The 12,212-nt window shown below is 41.3% G+C and overlaps 1 protein-coding gene and 1 pseudogene across 3 annotated transcripts in view; one reads left to right on the forward strand and one right to left on the reverse strand.

The window, feature by feature from the left end:
• Positions 1-402: 402 nt before the first annotated feature.
• LOC308271014 (small ribosomal subunit protein eS6-like) lies at positions 403-4,659 on the forward strand (annotated as a pseudogene). Its single transcript has 2 exons — positions 403-1,103; positions 4,477-4,659. The product of its transcript is annotated as a small ribosomal subunit protein eS6-like (transcript).
• A 6,245-nt stretch (positions 4,660-10,904) lies between these two features.
• NIN (ninein) overlaps positions 10,905-12,212 on the reverse strand; it is a gene marked incomplete at both ends in the record, with an annotated part of 106,246 nt that continues 104,938 nt past the window's right edge. For both annotated transcript variants that reach the window (XM_080708090.1, XM_080708089.1), the window contains one exon: positions 10,905-11,205. In XM_080708090.1, the coding sequence (XP_080564216.1) occupies positions 10,996-11,205 (210 nt within the window). The remainder of the gene's footprint in view (positions 11,206-12,212) is intronic.

Here is a 12,212-nt window from a genome sequence, read left to right on the forward strand (position 1 = left end):
GGATTCACACTGATTAAGAAAAGTTGCGTGACATTTTTACGTGGCACTGTGTAGGTAATCACTGCACTAAGGTGAAGCTGAATGTCCCCTTCCCAGTCGCTGGCTGCCAGAAATTCACTATAGTGGACAATGAATGCAAACTCTGTACTGTGTGTGTGTGTGTGTGTGTGTGTGTGTGTGTGTGTGTGGTACTGGGGATGGAACCCAGGGGCATTCAACCTCCAAGCTACACCCCCAGCCCTATTTTTTTTCTTTATTTTGAAACAGGGTCTCACTGAGTTGCAGAGGGCCTCACTAAGTAGCTGAGGCTGTCTGCGAACCGTGAACCGCGATCCTCTGGTCTCAGCCTCCCGAATGCTGGGATTACAAGCGTGCGCCACCACGCCCAGCTAACTTTGTACTTTTTACGAGAAGCGTGTGGCCACAGAAGTTGCTGCTCACGCTCTGGGTGAAGAATGGAAGAGTTGTGTGGCCCGGGTCAGGGGTGGCAATGACAAGCAAGGTTTCCCCATGAGCAGGGTGTCTTGATCCCCAGCCTGCCGTGTTTGCCTACTACTGAGCAAGGAGCGTTGCTGTTAGAACTGGAGAGAGTGCGCATATCGGTTTGGGCTTGCATTGTGGATGCCGATCTGAACATTCTCAACTTGATTATTAAAAAAAAAAAAAGGAGAGAAGGATAATCTTGAACTGAAGGATACCACTGTGCCTCATCTCTTCTGGCCCAAAAGCATTAGCAGAATCTGCAAACTTTTCTATCTTTCCAAAGAAGAGGATGTCCACCAATGTGTTGTCAGAAAGCCCTTAAACAAGGAAGTTAAGAAACCTAGGACCAAAGCACTCAAGATTCAGTGTCTTGTTACTTCACATGTCCTGAAACACAAACACCAGTGATTGCTCTAAAGAAGCAGTTTACTAAGAAAAATAAGGACGAGGCTGCAGAATATGCTAAGCTTTGGGCCAAGAGAATAAAGGAATCCAAAGAAAAATGCTGGGAACAGGTTGCCAAGAGACACAGCTGTCCACGAGAGCCGCTGCTTCTAAGTCCAGTCAAAAATAAAAAATTTTTAAGTGTAACAAATAAGATCAGATTTAAAAAACATAATGTGAGTTCTTTACATAAAAATTGTGGAGCAAGCCTATATACATGTACATGCTGTCATTTATATAAAACTGGTTGTCTGCGTGTGTGTGTGTGTGTGTGTGTGTGTGTGTGTGTGTGTATGGGTGCCTATCTAAACATAAGATTGGAAGAGAGTTCACTAAAATGTTAACACTAGTTACTACTGAGTGGCAGGTTTATTTCTAATCTTTTTTGTTGTTGTTTAGATGCTTAATTGTTCTTTTAAATATCGTCTTTGAATTAAAAAAAAGATGTAAAGCTGTTTTTTCATTTAGGAGAAAATTTTAATGGATTGTTTTGAAGTAGCCCTGGTCATTGTCTTATCTCCCCCCCCCCTTTTTTTTGTGGTACTGGGGGTGGAACCCAGGGGCTTTTCTACATCTGGGCTATACTCGCAGATCTATTTTATATTTTATTTGGAAACAGGGTCTCACTAAATTGCCGAGAGCCTCGCTCAATAGCTGAGGCTGGCTTTGAACCTGTGCGATCCTCCTTTCTCAGCCTCCCAAGTGCTGGGATTATAAGCGTGCACCACCACACCCCAGCTTGTCTTATTTCCCTTTTAAATTGTAAGTCTAATGAGCAGAAGACTAGAAATAGAGCCAAGGGAAGCTATTTATCAAGAGATCATTAGGTTCAAGCAGGTGGGTAAAAATTTATTATAGAAAGATGTTTAAATAATATCCAGACACAAAATCAAAGCCAGCACCATGGCATACAATCAGAACACGAACCAGCTTTCTTTTTTCTTTTTTCTTTTTTTTTTTTTTTTGTGTGTGTGTGGAACTGGGGGTGGAACCCAGAGGCTTTCTACCTCTGGGCTATACTCCCAAACTTTTTTTTTTTTTTTTTTGGTGGTACTGGGGTTCCTGGAAGCCCTTCTACCTCCGGGCTACACTCCCAGACCTATTTTTTATACTTTTTTATTTGGAAACAGGGTCTCTTAAGCCAGCGCGCGCGGCTGGCTTCGAACCTGCGCGATCCTCCTGTCTCCGCCTCCCAAGCGCGGGGATTACAAGCGTGCGCCACCACGCCCGGCTTCCCAAACCTTTTTTATATTTTATTTGGAAACAGGGTCTCACTAAGTTGCTGAAAGCCTCACCAAGTAGCTGAGGCTGGCTTCGAACCTGTGTGATCCTCCTCTTTCAGCCTCCCAAGCGCGGGGATTACAAGCATGCGCCACCACGCCCAGCTCTTTTTTTTTTTTTTTTAAGATACTAGAAATTGAACACAGGGACATTCTACTTCCAGTTACACCCTAGCTGTTTGTTTGGTTTGTTTTTTTTGTGGTGCTATGGATTGAACCCAGGGGCATTCCACCTCCGAGCCTCACTCCCAGCCCTTTTTTCTTCTTACTTGGAAACAGGGTCTCACTAAATTCCAGAGGCTGTCCTTGAACCTGTGATCATCTTGTCTCAGCCTCCCAAGTACTGGGATGATAGGTATGCATCACCATGTTTGGCACCCTAACTGTTTTTATTTATTTTTTATTTTGAATCAGGGTCTTGCTAAGGGTCTTGATAAGTTGCAGAGACTTGCCTTGAACCTGCAATCTTCCTCTTCAGGCTCTCAAGTACTGATATTATAGGCATGTGCTACCACACTCAGCTTGAATCAACTTTTAAGTTCTTGCTTCTACACAAAAAATAGAAATATTGAAATTTCTCATATAGCAATTGTAGAAATTTGCCAAATAAACTTTAAAAAAAAAACCCAAAAAATAAAATAGCCATTATAATTTTGTCCTTTTCTTCTGAAAAAGTGATGTTTGGCTTGCTACATTGTCTTTACAAACCATTCATCTGAGTAAATGTCGTGAGTTTGTACTGCTATTGTTAGAGTTGTTAGACTATGATTTATGGGCCCACGAAGGAAAAGCAATCTTTCAACTACTGGAATACAGTACTTGATTTTTATCTTACTGAAAGATGCTTTTTCCTTAAAATAGTTAGAACATTTCCTCAATTCTTTGCTAAAATATTTTTAGAACTTTGGACTTTCATAAGGAATAAAGAGAAGACTAAAAAGAATACCATTACATGACACATATAAAATGATTCTCTTGTGTATTCTTCTTTGAGTGCTGTTACAGGAAGACAAACCGGTGCGCAGTGCTCTGTATTAATTGAGCACCACTATTGTTCCAGGCATTGAGCTGGGAGCTGGGAGCTGGGAATAACACAATGGTGAATATGACACTACTTCTTTTCTTAAAATTTCTTAGCATCTACTGGAGATTAAATAAATTAGAAGGTGTCTTGTTTAACATTCTCATTGCTAAAATCTAAAGCAACTGACCCCACAATTTAGAAGGCAGATTTTTTTTTTTTTTTTTTTTTTTTTTTTTGGTGGTACTGGGGTTCCTGGAAACCCTTCTACCTCCGGGTTACACTCCCAGACCTATTTTTATACTTTTTTTAAATTTGGAAACAGGGTCTATTAAGCCAGCGCGGCTGGCTTCGAACCTGTGCGATCCTCCTGTCTCTGCCTCCCAAGTGCAGGGAATACAAGCGTGCGCCACTACGCCCGGCTAGAAGGCGGATTTATTTGCTCAGTTTCTTGGAGATTTTAGGTTCAGTCAACAGGAGGATCTACGGGTCTCAGGACATGGCAGTGGGACACAGAGAGGAGAGAGCAAGGCTCCGCTCTCACATCACATCACAGAGGCCAGAGAGACAACAGGGCCAGGAGAGACCTCATCATCCCCAAGGCCACCCCAGGGAGCCTTCCTCAGCAGAAAGCCCCCCTCCCAACCTGGCTACCTTCCAAACTATTACCACAAAGTGGTATCTGCTTCCCCTGGGAAGGCAAAAACAGCTTTTGTGAACACAAAGAAGGAGATTCAAGGGTAAAGGAAGCTTTCTTTAAAATGTTTCATAGATTTTCTTTGATTTATGCATGATAGTAATAAAAATTTATATCTTCCTTATATTGTTTTAAAAGATCATAGCATAGTCCTTCGATGGTGTCTGCGGCTGTGATTAATGGTTTGGGCACAATATGTGCCTTGGTAGAGTTGGACGGACACAGGTGGACACTAGCGGTGCAGCCAGGCTGGTGTGGGTTGGTGTGGGGCAGCTCACTGTGTGGCTTCTCCTGCAATGGGAGTCGTGGCTCCGGGTGCCAGGGCTTCTTATGGCAGCTCCAGCATGGCGAGGTTACAGAGGCACTTGTCCTTGGGCCAGGTGGTGTGTGTGTGTGGGGTGCTCCATGGTGGGAACTGTGGTGGGAACTGTAGCATCCCTCTGTGGCTCACACTCAGTCCTGACAGCAGTGTGTGGTCTGATGGCTGTGGGAGGGTGGTGGTGGGAGCCTCACAGGTGGGTGTCATAGGACTGTGGTATTCCTCTTTGCAGGTGGTATATGCCCAGGAGCTGGGCAGAGGTGGCACTGGGCAACACCCCTTGGCCTCTTCGGCCATATATGCTGGGATGGGACTCCCTTCCCCACCCGTTAGCTATCGTGTGGCCCTGGGCCAAGTAGACAGTTGGAGCCATGGACTTACTCCAGGCCCAACTAGCAATCCCTGTGGGCAGTAGTGGACAGTGTCCTGTTCCCTCCCTGCCCAGTCAGTGATGGGTTCCTGAGTCCCACGGGGAGGAACGGCATGGGTACCTTCTTCAGTCTTGGCATTGGCCCCAGAGGACAAGCACCCCGATCTTGCTCTGGAGGGTAGTGTCCACCATCCCTATTTCCCTTTGTGTCAACACTCACCCATACAGGGCAGGATACCCAGCAGGCTTCCATCACAGTCACTTTGCTGGGGCAAGTAAGGTTTGCAGAGCAGCTGCCTGTCGGGGCCCACTCGGCTAGACCGGGATGGGGCGATGGCTCAAGATGGCGCCTAGGCCTGTTGCCAAGTCATGAGGCTCACAAGGCTGGCGGTGCCCTGAGCCTGCACAGTAAGCCCTATCAGGCGCCCTACGGATGATCAGTGACGTAGCGCCTCATGCTACCACCAGCCCGCCTATGAGAGGGTTAGAAATGTGCATGCCCTAGATGTGGGAAGCTTGGGGTTGGTGGAGTGATGAGGGAGGGGTTATGAGACTGATATATATTTGCCTGCTGTGCGCATTGAAGGGAAAGCATTAAAGAGGAAGCATCATCAACAGACTCGGCGTTTGTGTGTTCTTTCCCAGGGCTCTGCAGGACGGAGCCTTAGGGACAGGACAGCTGCCCCCAAGTGCAGTGGAGTCTGTGGAGTCAGGGATGGAAATATACCCCGGGGCAGGCCAAACTCAGTCACTCACCTCTCAAGATGGCTGCTGGCTGAGGCACCCTGAGCATTCCCTGGGAGATGAGAAGCTGGGCTTCAGTACAGATTTCCGGTTACTTTTCTGAGAGGACTACAAACAAGCCTGTGAGGCCTGTGGAACTCTCCATGATCAAAGTTACTTATCTAAGAGGACTAGTTACTTATCTAAGGTCTTACTAATCCCAGTATCAGGTTACCTATCTAAGAGGGCTACCAGCCTGTGAGGGCTGTTGGAACTTTCCAGGATCTAAAATCGTCAGCTTCTGCATTGATGGAGTTGGCTGGGACTTGGCCCGTAGAGGAGAGACTTCCCTACTGGGCTGTGGATTGGGGGAGGCAGACACCTGAGTGTGTTCCCTTCTAGGCTGTCATCCCAGACCTCTGATTCCCACAAGGTTCCTCTTAAATTTCCAGTGGCATCACACAGCCACTCATCTCTAAATGGGCTGTTCTCTGTGCTTGTTACTTTGGTCCTTGGTGGAGGAAGAAGTGAGTGCTGGGTGCTTCTCTTCATTTTGGATCCCCTCCTAGGATCTTTCTTCACTGAAGTAGACATGGTAGCTGTTGAATTAACAGTGATTAAATGTTGTTCTGCCAGATGTAGGTATTTATACAAGTATACCCATGAGTGGCTCGGTTAAAAAAAAAAAGTCTGAACTATCCAATCATCAAGATGGCAAAGTGAAATAAAGCCACCTCTAGAACATGCAAAATTTGAAGCAGGGAAAGCCAGAATTCTGCACTGCCATCATGCACAGGCTCCCCACGATGGCTAGCGTGAGAGTCAACACTTCTTTGGCAGGAGTGGAGTCCTGGTGTTCTAAGCCATAAACATATCACTTAAGGATCTTATGAAGATTCTGACTTAGTACGTTAGGAGTGGGGCCTGAGATTCTGCATTTGTAGTGTGTGTGTGTATGTATATATGCACGTGTAGATAAATACATATAGATGTCTATATGTGTATATTTGTACTGGGGATTGAACCCAAGGGTGTTCTACCACTGAGCTACACCTCGGTCCATTTATTTTGAAATTGGATCTAAGTTATGATGTGTTGGCCTCGAACCTGTGATCCTCCTGTCCCAGTCTCTCAAGTGCTAGGATTATAGGCACGTGCCACCAGCTAATGCAATATTTTGATGTTTTGACTCTAAATACCAATGATAAAGACATTAAAACTGTTGATAAAAGTTCAGGGTACGTAGGAAACAAGAGGCATATTTGTAAAATTATTTATTTACATTTTAAGCTCACATTAAAATCTTCGCAGGATAGAATGGCTAAAATGAAATATACAAAGCTGATATAAACACTAATTTTCGTCTGAATAGAATTCTAGAGATTTTAGATGAACTCAGGTTTTCCTTAAAAAAAAAATATTCCCTTAAATCATGCTATGATAATCTCTCCCCAATGAGAATACATTTAACTTACTCAAAAAAAGCTGAGAAGCAAAAGGTTAACTTTTGATTTATTATTAAACAGCTATCCATAAAACCATGTGCCACAAAACCCAAACTATTTTATAGTGCTGAGATGTTCAAATAAGTCCAAACATGAAATCATGAATATTTTAAAAATGAGAGCTTTGGTTATTAGTCTTTGACTTGGTTTTTGGCATAACTTGTAGAATTGCATTATTCCAATGAGTCATTCGTTACAGGTAATCCACTCAAAACACGACTTGCTTAATACTATAGTATTACAAAGCACTTAGGCTTGCCTTGATTTGGAATACCTTTAAGGTTGCTGACAATAGCAACACATTTCCTTTTCTTCCCTCAGCAAAATAAAAAGAATCACAAACTCATCTTCCATATGCTACAAAACTTAAGTCTGCCATAAACTCTTACTCATTTCTTAAAAAAAAGTTCCTCAAAATAATACCTGCTCTAGGTATTGGTGCATTTATTGGAAATACTAGACCTGTAAGAACTCTTTCTATACCTTGAAAACCTATGATTTCATGATCTATTTTTGTAAAATATGCTGATGGTTAAATGTATCAACAGTGCATTGAGGCTTCTGGGAAGGATTCACATTTAAAATATTTTAAAAGTCTAGTAAGAGTTGTAGAAAAATAAATAAAAATACTGTGGTTGGTTCTACCCCTCTCCTACTTCTCTCCCTTCACAGATTTGAGCTTCAGAGTTTAGGTTTTTAATATGTAGAAGAAAGCAAAATAGGCTAATGGAAGTTTTACTACCCAAGTTTTCCTTTTCCAAAGGTAAACTTAATTCCCTACCCTTGAAATGAATATTCAATCTTATAGAACTTTTTAGAATAACTGTTTTTAGATCACAAGCATTTAGAAATCAATGCTTTTAATAAAAAAGCAGCGGAATTCCTATAAAATATATAGCTTGTGATTTTAATGAGTAACATTAAAAAGTCTGAAGGCAAAATCTATATCTATTTATATATTGGTGGCACTGGGGATTGAGGCCAGGAACATTCTACCTCTGAGCTATAGCTTCAGCCCTATTTTTTAAATTTTTATTTTTTATTTTGAGACAGGGTCTCACTAGGTTGATGAGAGTCTCACTACTTGCTGAGGCTGTCCTCAAACCTATGATCCTCCTGTCTCAGCTTCCCAAGTACTGGGACTACAAGTGTTGTGTTTCCACTCCCGGCCTACACATAATTTTAACAGTTTACATTTAATCTCTTTAAAAGGTGTGTTAAAAGTTGTAAGCTTTATTATAAATGGCCAGTTAAACTCCGACTCTAAACAGTTTATTTATTAAAAATAAACTGCTGTACAGATCTATACATTTAAAGTATTCATGATATTTCTCATATTGATCTTTTTTCCCAAAATTTTTAAGTTACTTACATGTTGGCTAAATTAACTTTCATTTGACTTTAATTCTGGATAAAGTCTAAAACTTTACAAGAAGTCATATTTACATTCATTGTACATTTTATATACACATAAATATGTTTATAGGAAACAAACTTACACTTTCATCATGTAAAAAATAAAAACAAGAAATACAAATGTGATCACATGCTAAACTGGCTGAGAAATATGCTCGGCATTTGGTTCCAGTGGCACCCTAGAGTGACTTGAAGCACATCGCAGAAGCACACCACAGATGCTTAGTTTATTTGTGACCTTAGCCAAGGCCAATCCACAGTTTGAAGTGAAAAGTGATTCCTGTTAAAGCTAGTGCCATCCAAGAGGTTAAACAGACTAGGAACGTTTGCACAGGAGAAGACTGACTTTGCAAAGGCATGATAGCAGATGACCAATATTCTGAAGCATAATTATAGGGAAGGATTTAAAATTATTTTTTCCAGATAAGAGCTCTGCAAAACTTGGAAGGCCTGCCTCATCTTCCACTGTGAACTCTAGTTCCATGGATAGCAGTGTCTTGTCAGGGCTCTCGCAGTGAGGGTTCCTGTTTCCAGGAGAGATTGATATAGTAGGTAGAACCCTAAAGTTCCTTGATAGAAATTATTTTGAGATTGAGTTTCAGGCATTATATAATTTCTTAGGCGTTTTTGCTTTATCTTGTGTTATTGCCCATTAAAACAGTAGTGTGTGTGTGTGTGTGTGTGTGTGTGTTTTATTGGGGATTGAACTCAGAGGCATTCTACCTCTGAGCTACAACCCCAGCTCTTTTTACTTTTCAAAACAGGGTTTCACTGGATTGCTCAGAATCTCACTATGTTGCTGAGGTTGTCCTTGAACCTGTGATCCTTCTGTCTCAGCCGCTCAAGTACTGGGATTACAGATGTAAACTTGTCCAGCTAATGTTTGTTTTTATTTTTTTTTTTCTGTCCTACTTTTTGTAAATATATGGGTTTAGGTCCTCCTGGAATATATCAAAGGAAAAATTTCTGATCTAATTACTTTAAAAGCAAGTAGGTGTTGGAATGAGTTCTGGTATATCTTACATCTTGTAAATCCTCCACCAACCACTGACAGAAGTAGGCTAGAAGCAGAGATTTTTAACTGGGTGGGGTGGCATGCCAGTGCTTATCACAGTAAGAGATTCTGATGATCAGATCTGAGGTATAGAAGAGGAAGAACATAGAAATTTTGCCCCATTCAACAAATAATAAAAGCTCTTCTTTAAGTTAGATGAGTTTTTTTTTTTTAACTCTAAAGTCAAGGCCATTTTCAGACAGTTCAAATACACTAAAGTGTAGAAATGAAAATTCTATAGCTATAAATGTAAGACAAATAAATAAGGTCACATGGTTTATACATTTCAAATTCTTAGGCTTGACAGTAGTTCAGGAAGACAGTTTAAGCAATTGTTCCCTGAGTTCTTGAGGCAATCTCATAAGTAAGTTCACAAATTCCAAGACTTTAAAGACCAGCAAACCCACATGGTCTGTGTATCTCTCTTCCAAGAGTGGCTGTTTATCCAAAAGTGGTTTGCTCAGTGCTTTCGCTAGAGTTCAAATTTTTAAGAATGTGGCTTTATCCATTTCTTCTTCTTCTTCTTTTTTTTTTTTATGTGGTGCTGGGGATCATCAAACTTAGGTATATTCTATCTCTGAGCTATACCCCCAGCCCTTTCTTTATTTTTTATTTTGAAACAGGGTCTCACTAAGTTGCTTAGAGCCTCACTAAGTTGCCAGGCTGGTCACAAACCTGTGATCCTCTAGTTTCAGCCTCCCAAGTACTGGAATTATAGGCGTGTGCCACCATGCCCAGCTTGGCTTTATCCATTTCTTATAAGACAAGATCTCAAATGAAACTTCTAAGAGGAGGAAGAAAAAGGCTGTTGAAAGAAAAGTAAAACTTCATCATTAGATAAGAGTGCAGTTGAGTAAAGCAGTTCTAAATCGAGCATACATCAAGAGTAGTAACAGTCAGCATCAAAAGAGTTCAATGTGTGTGTGTGTTACTGAGGACTGAACACAGGGGCATTCTAATTCTGAGATATACCACAAGCCCTATTTTATTTTTATTTTGAAACAGGATCTTACTAGGTTGATGAGAGTCTCACTACTTGCTGAGGCTGTCCTCAAACCTGCAATCCTTCTGTCTCAGCCCCTCAAGTACTGGGATTACAAGTGTGCACTACCACACCCAGCTCAGGGCTTGGACTTTTCTGATCTCAATAGCTACTGAGCCCAGCTTTCTTATTAAACAGAATTATAGTCTACCAATTAATTAGAAGGACCCAAACTATTATAAACAGAATGACTTTTCAGTATTTAAATGTATAATACCTCATTTGTTTTTAAAATAAAGTTTGTAATAATCATTCTACTCAAATCTCAAATTTAAATATCTGAATTCTACACAGATTTGTATATAATAGTAATTTTTAAAAACCACATTGAAAATTGGGGTTTTAAAGTTTTTTTTCATATATTCACCTTTTTGGTAGCTATTAAACACTTAAGATATAATTTCAAAGCTTATGAATCATTTAAATAGCGAAATAGGTGATTGCTCAGAACTTCCATAAAGGTCTATTTAGAAAAACATGTATGGTGAGCAGTTTCCAGTTCTGTTGCTGGAAGATTTAGGTTCAGCTTAATTTTAAGCCATCAGGAGTTTTTTTTTTTTTTTTAAAGAGGACCAAGAGACCTACTGAAATGTTCCATCTATTTTAGTAAAGTGCACACATGTGCGTGCGTCCTTCGGTGTCTACGACCTCAGAGGGGGTGTGGGAGTCAGCGGGGCTGGCGTCAGGCTCCTGACTATGTTACTGAGGCTGGCGATCTTCTCTTCCAGGAGGAAATTTCTCTTCTCTGCTGTTTTTTGTCGCTGTTCCGTCATTTCCAGAGCTTTCAGCAACTGGGCATTTTCAACATGCAAATCCTTCACCACTGTGTCTGCTTTAGTATTCTTGCAGAGCTAGAGACAGAACCAGAAACACCCTGATTCCATTTCTGTAATTACATTTGGGTTTTTAAGGGCTGACATCAGGACAGTTGCTTTATAAAGACATATCATGTCAACCAGTCACACACTTTTATTTACAGTACAGCTTCTTCTTCTTTTCTTTTCTTTCTTTTTTTTTTTTTTTTTGTACTGGGAAATGGAACCCAGGGGCATTCTACCTCTGAGCTACATCCCCAGCCCTATTTTTTATTCTTTATTTTGAAACAGGGTCTCAATGAGTTGCAGAGGGCCTCAGTAAGTAGCCGAGGCCGTCCTTGAACTACAATCCTCCTGTCTCAGCCTCCCAAATGCTGGGATTACAAGTGTGTGCCACCACGCCTGGCTACAGCAACAGCTTTGACATCACATTTGGCTTTTAGGAAACAAGTGGAGTGAATCCACTTTTTCCAAACTGTTTCTGTGCAGAAGTTACTAATAAAAAGAGCAGATCACTATTTGGAGGCTCCGAAATAAAACTTTTTCACCTAGACAAATTAAGTGCTATTTCTTCACTTTAAAAAAATATCAAAATACTTTCATAACTTAAAGTTTTGAGGTACAAGGTGTGGACTGTGTTAAATTCTGCTCTTAGCAATAGACAATCTTTCTATTCATAACTCAACCTACCGATCATTTAAAAAATTGGCTCACAGAGTATAACAGAGATGAGGTTTTGGCAGTGATATTTCCTCAACTCCTTGGGACCTCATTTACAAAATGTATTGTAATCCTAGATGAGGTGGGAAAACAGTGTAGCAGACTCATATTACTGCTCCTTCAATGTGGTGTGTTCTCTCTCTCTCTCTCTCTCTCTCTCTCTCTCTCTCTCTCTCTCTCTCTCTCCCTCCCTCCCTCCCTCCCTCCCTCCCCCCCCCTCTTCTGGGGATGGAACCCAAGGACATTCTATCTCTGAACTACATCACTAGCTTGTTATTTTTTATTTTGGCACAGGGTCTCTCCAAGTTACTGAGGGTCTTGCT

The sequence above is a fragment of the Muscardinus avellanarius genome, assembly GCF_963383645.1.
Source record: "Muscardinus avellanarius genome assembly, chromosome: 12".
In the NCBI taxonomy this organism is placed as follows: domain Eukaryota; kingdom Metazoa; phylum Chordata; class Mammalia; order Rodentia; family Gliridae; genus Muscardinus; species Muscardinus avellanarius.